This window comes from Protomyctophum bolini (genome assembly GCF_963924005.1).
Source record: "Protomyctophum bolini genome assembly, chromosome: 9".
Lineage (NCBI taxonomy): Eukaryota > Metazoa > Chordata > Actinopteri > Myctophiformes > Myctophidae > Protomyctophum > Protomyctophum bolini.
Genome location: NC_137870.1, coordinates 29,583,879 through 29,588,703, shown reverse-complemented (window position 1 = coordinate 29,588,703; position 4,825 = coordinate 29,583,879). Strand labels below are relative to the sequence as shown.

The window sequence follows — 4,825 nt, the reverse complement described above, 5'->3', positions numbered from 1 at the left end:
TGGAGCGCACAGTGGAAACCACAGACAACGAGTACGCCGTTTACGTCTACGTTACCACGAAAACAAAGAGCGGATACGCTGAAGCCTGAAGTATACGCAAATGGCTCTGACCCGACGCAAACGTACTAGGACAAATTCCCCGGATGAAGAGAGAGACCGGAAAATCTTAGTTCAAAGTTCAAAGTTAGACTTTGATCAAACTTTATCTGTTTTTTATGCACCCGTCGTGACAGAATGCAAGGTGAAGTGCATGAAAATGTGAAGGTATTGTTTTGTTTTGTTTTGCATTTCATAATTTAAATTGATATATTATAATTGTTGTAAAAATGTAATCTATATTGGGACATTATGCGGCTGCCATATTACGGCAATTACGCTACTTTGTTTTTGTTGCCTGACTGACCCTAGGACTGACCACAGTCACGCAGACGAGACAGGGCCTCAAGCATTTTACTAGCCCAAGATTTAGACTCGTCGATGTATCGATTCTGACAGATTGAAAATGTCAGAATCGATAAATACATCTATGACAGTCTAAATCTTAGGATATCCCTTTTCCATATATAATTCAGTTGTATTATTATTATTTATTTATGTGTGTCTGTGTGTGTATTTAATTGGTGTGTGCATCTAGAAATACTATGGCTCCCGCCTGGAGTCATCCTGTGATCTGCAAACAAGTGCTGCTTCCTGCAGTTTGTCTGCCAGACTGACATCCAAAGATGCTCTGAATGCATTGAACCTGGTTCACCCAGAAGTAGTTAAAAGGTAGGAGGACTTGGATTTTATTAAAGACTTTCAAGATGTCACATTATTATTTATTGCATTTGTATTGAACATTTGGAATGTGAATGTGATTTGGAATAATGATCCTTGACATACATACACATCTTTTAAGAGTTTTATACTTTTCATATCCCCTTGAGCCTAACAACAGTGCCACACAGTTGCCATTTTCTCATAGTGGATGATATGTCCACTGGCATTACACATGGGCTAATTGGGCTCAATGATCAATCTGGCTAGATGTCTAGATAAGTTCATTGTTGTGACGTGCATTTGTGATAGGCTGAAAGCATGCACATTTTAGTCTCAATACTGCTATAGTGCTAAGCAACAAATACTAGGGTTTTACACTGTGCGCCTCATCACCCTTTTGCTGCAACTTGTATGATGCTTTTCTGTTGTACTTTGCAGATTCTTTGGCTGTGGCCTTCCGGTTCCAGAGAAGCTTGAGGGCTGCAGAATTCTGGACCTGGGAAGTGGTTCAGGAAGAGACTGTTATGCTCTCAGCAAACTGGTTGGACAGAGGGGGCATGTCACAGGGATTGATATGACTGAGGAATTGGTAATGATGTGCTCATTCATACACACGAACATACTGTACACAAATGGACATTCCTTTCTACACCTCACATTGGGGTGACTGTCTCTTTTTAGATCCTCGCATCTCAGAAATATATTGAGTACCACAGAGAGACGTTTGGTTATGACAAGCCCAACACCTCCTTCATCCAAGGTTATATGGAGAAGCTTGGTGAGGCTGGCATCCAGAATGACTCAATGGATATTGTTGTGTAAGTCTATTATCTTAAGAAGGTAAATGCATGTTTAATATGATGCTACTCTGAAGCGTATGACCAGTCATCGCACGACAGATTGGTTCCATTCCAAATCTGTGTTTTCTTTTCAGATCCAACTGTGTGATCTGTTTGTGTCCTGACAAAAATACAGTGCTACAGGAAGCTCACAGAGTACTAAAGGTTAGAATCTTGTACAATTTCTCTACTACTATATAAAGTTGAATTTGGGGCGGCGCCAGGTGGTGTCTGTGGTGGCATACAGTCGCACAAATATGCACATACTGTATATGTCTGTATATGTTTTTTCCCACCACCATATTAGGTACACATGATCTGGGGAGTCACCATGTGATACTGTGTCAAACAGCTTTTTCATATTCATATACAGTTACTATTTACCTGTAATTGGCTTGCAAAATTAGTGGGAGGGGATTATTTCATGCAAAAAAGAATCATGCACACATCCTGTCTGTCAACCCCAACTTGGAATGGCATGTTGAGGGGCCTTTTATAGAGCAACCCCAAAAGTCATTTCACTTTCATCTGCCTATAATGATGAACCATATGCAGCGATGTAAATAGGTTTTCAATGTAGTGAGTCCCAGGATGCAGGGATGGTCTTTTAGATGAGTTCCAGGGACATTTCCAACGACGTTGACGTTGACAAATTGCAGTGTTTAACTCTCATTTCATTTTATATGGTTATAATGTGGTTATATTCATGTAGAAATCAGATGAAGAAATTATTATTATAACTAAAGCTAGCAAAATAAACTAGAATTATAGTACAGTGAGTAGTGCATCCCATGGATGCAGAGGTCGTTTTATTGCGCCCCTTAACTCTAAACTGCGTTTTGGGATGCAAAATGCACCCTATTTTAATCTCTGCATATGTCATAGTACAGGTATTACCCCCCCACACAGCAGCCATCCTCTGATCCAAAAATATGATTTTTTTCTTGATGGAACAATGCTACATCTATATGTGTCATATTGGAGCAATTTCTTAAATTCCTTAAACTATCACTTTCCTTCTGCTGCACACATTTATAATTCAGGAGGGAGGAGAAATGTACTACAGTGACATGTATGCCAGCAAAATGCTTCCTGATCACTTCAAGCAAGATCCAATTCTGTGGGGTAAATTATATTGATGCAATTGAATACCAATATAGTATTGAAACAGAGTTATTTGTGCTTTGTTGATGTTTAGAGTTTTGTGCAAAAGCATCAATAGTGATTTTTTTTGGGGGGTGCTAATTGGTGTCTGTTGGATAGGTGAAGGAATGGGTGGCTCTCTGTTTTGGCAAGACTTCATTTCATTGGCCCAAATGGTGGGCTTCAGCACTCCCTACCTTGTTTCTGCCATTCACATTGTGGTCCATAACAGTGAGCTCAAGGAAAAAGCAGGTAAAAAGTCACATTTTACATTCGATTACTTCTAGTGATCAATCTTCCATTTTGAAATTCATCAGCCTTATTACCTCAACAGGTGATATCAAATATGCATCTGGCACTTACAGGATGTTTAAGTTGCCTAAAAATGCTGTCATGGCAAAGGCAATGGTAACCTATAAAGGGACCATAACAGCTTTCCCAGAGGAGTTTGAATTTGATTCATCCCACTCTTTTAAGGTAATGCTTAATTTGTACTCCAGTGGTGTGCCCTGAAAATAACAAATCTACAATCTCATAACGAGCTTCACATAAAAGAGATACTTACCGGTATGTAATCATGTATCTGTTGTGCCTTGCAGAAAGATGTAGCTGTGGAAGTTGACGGGGAGATGGCATCTGTTCTCCAGACCTCTCGTTTCTCTTCTGATTTCAAAATCCAGATGTCTGATGAGCCAGAGGCAAGCTCCTCAAAACCACAGCGACAGGTAAATTGCTCTGAACAACAGAACAAGACATAACCTCGCGCAGCCAGACTCATTCTGGGGCAATTTCGAATTTGAATATCTAACAAGTACCTTTTTTTATCCCTATTTCTTATTACCACAGTAACGGTTATCCTTACTGGGGTCTACTAGACTCACTAGACCTTGAAGTGTACATAACGTAATGTAACAAACATACTAATCAGGAAATCTAGAACAATGAAAACAATGGATGGATGCTTAATTAAATAATAATAATAATAACAATAATAATATTTGGACAATTGGTTTTGTAACAGAATATTTAAATATGTTTTTATTTGTATATATTTTTTAAAGATTTGTGTGACTGAATATATATATAATCTTTATTTCAGACAGAAGTCCATAGCACATAAAGTTATCATACGATAACATACAACATTCTTTTTATATATTGAATGACATATAAGGATATCATTTTGCTTTCTCTTTAGTACTGTCACCTGAGCCCATTTCTTTTGTCCGACAAGCTGGGCACCGCAGTGAAGCAATGCTCCAAAATAAGAAAATGAAGAGATCTCTGAAACCAGAACCGTGGCCACACATGTAACATGTGACTGTCTAATCACAATGTTCATACAATAACTAACCAACACAACTTCTTCTATTGAGAAATGTAGATGTACGGTTGGGGGTTGAGACGACCCCTGGGGGGGTCGCCAAATTATATTAAAAAGAAAAAACAGAATTTCTGGAAAAAATTGAAATAAAGAGTTTACATAGTACATGCATGAACTTGATTATATCTGGTTTCAGTATTAATTTATGAAATATGTTCTCTATTATTTATTTTTGCAGTCAGTTTGTATTGAGGGGGGGGGGGGGGGGGTTGGCAGGGGTCGCGAGACATGGCCAAAGCTTTTCCAACCAATCAGTTGCAAAAAAATTATAATCTGGGGACCCCCCTAAAAGACTTGAAGGGGAGAAAATGTTTTTTCTTTTGTCTGGGAGGGGCATGTTTTGCTCAAACAACATAGTCTTTTCATTATTTGTCTGCCCTGAGTTCTCTCGAGATTTATAATATTATTGAAAATTGCAATAAAAAGACACAATGTTTCCCTATTTTGACATGCCCAGAATAATGACGCTGGGGTTCATGGATAATGGCAGTCAGACCTATTGAGTCTTGCATGATTCATTAACACCAATTATGAGGTTAATTCCGCAGTCTTCTTGTTATCTCTGAGCACCAAAACAAATTCCAAATACATTGTTTTTGGCAATAGTTTACGGAAGACTACTATAGGAGTATCGTAACTCACTCAATAGCTCTGGTGTGGGGTTTTTCCACATTGTTTAGGTAACTGGTAGTCATTAAAG

General features: G+C 38.6%; 1 protein-coding gene across 2 annotated transcripts; it reads left to right on the top strand.

The window, feature by feature from the left end:
* The first annotated feature begins 150 nt into the window (after nt 1-150).
* Nucleotides 151-4,300, top strand: LOC308321003 (arsenite methyltransferase). 2 transcript variants are annotated; one of them, XM_080771769.1, is made up of 10 exons: nt 151-264; nt 635-768; nt 1,198-1,348; nt 1,441-1,577; nt 1,694-1,763; nt 2,642-2,723; nt 2,862-2,993; nt 3,076-3,218; nt 3,341-3,466; nt 3,940-4,300. In XM_080771769.1, exons 1-10 carry the CDS (start codon nt 235-237, stop codon nt 4,015-4,017), a joined length of 1,083 nt encoding a protein of 360 aa, XP_080627895.1. In that variant the 5' UTR covers nt 151-234; the 3' UTR covers nt 4,018-4,300. The 2 variants fall into 2 exon arrangements, with proteins under 2 accessions (XP_080627895.1, XP_080627896.1); XM_080771770.1 differs by lacking the exons at nt 2,642-2,723; nt 2,862-2,993; nt 3,076-3,218.
* The last annotated feature ends 525 nt before the right edge of the window (nt 4,301-4,825 follow it).

Bases quoted from the DNA above. Each gene is read 5' to 3' on its own strand.
- LOC308321003 (XM_080771769.1), top strand. From the start codon at position 235: ATGCAAGGTGAAGTGCATGAAAATGTGAAG. The intron at 769-1,197 runs GTAGGAGGACTT...TGTACTTTGCAG, and splicing joins CACCCAGAAGTAGTTAAAAG to ATTCTTTGGCTGTGGCCTTC. The intron at 1,349-1,440 runs GTAATGATGTGC...GTCTCTTTTTAG, and splicing joins TTGATATGACTGAGGAATTG to ATCCTCGCATCTCAGAAATA.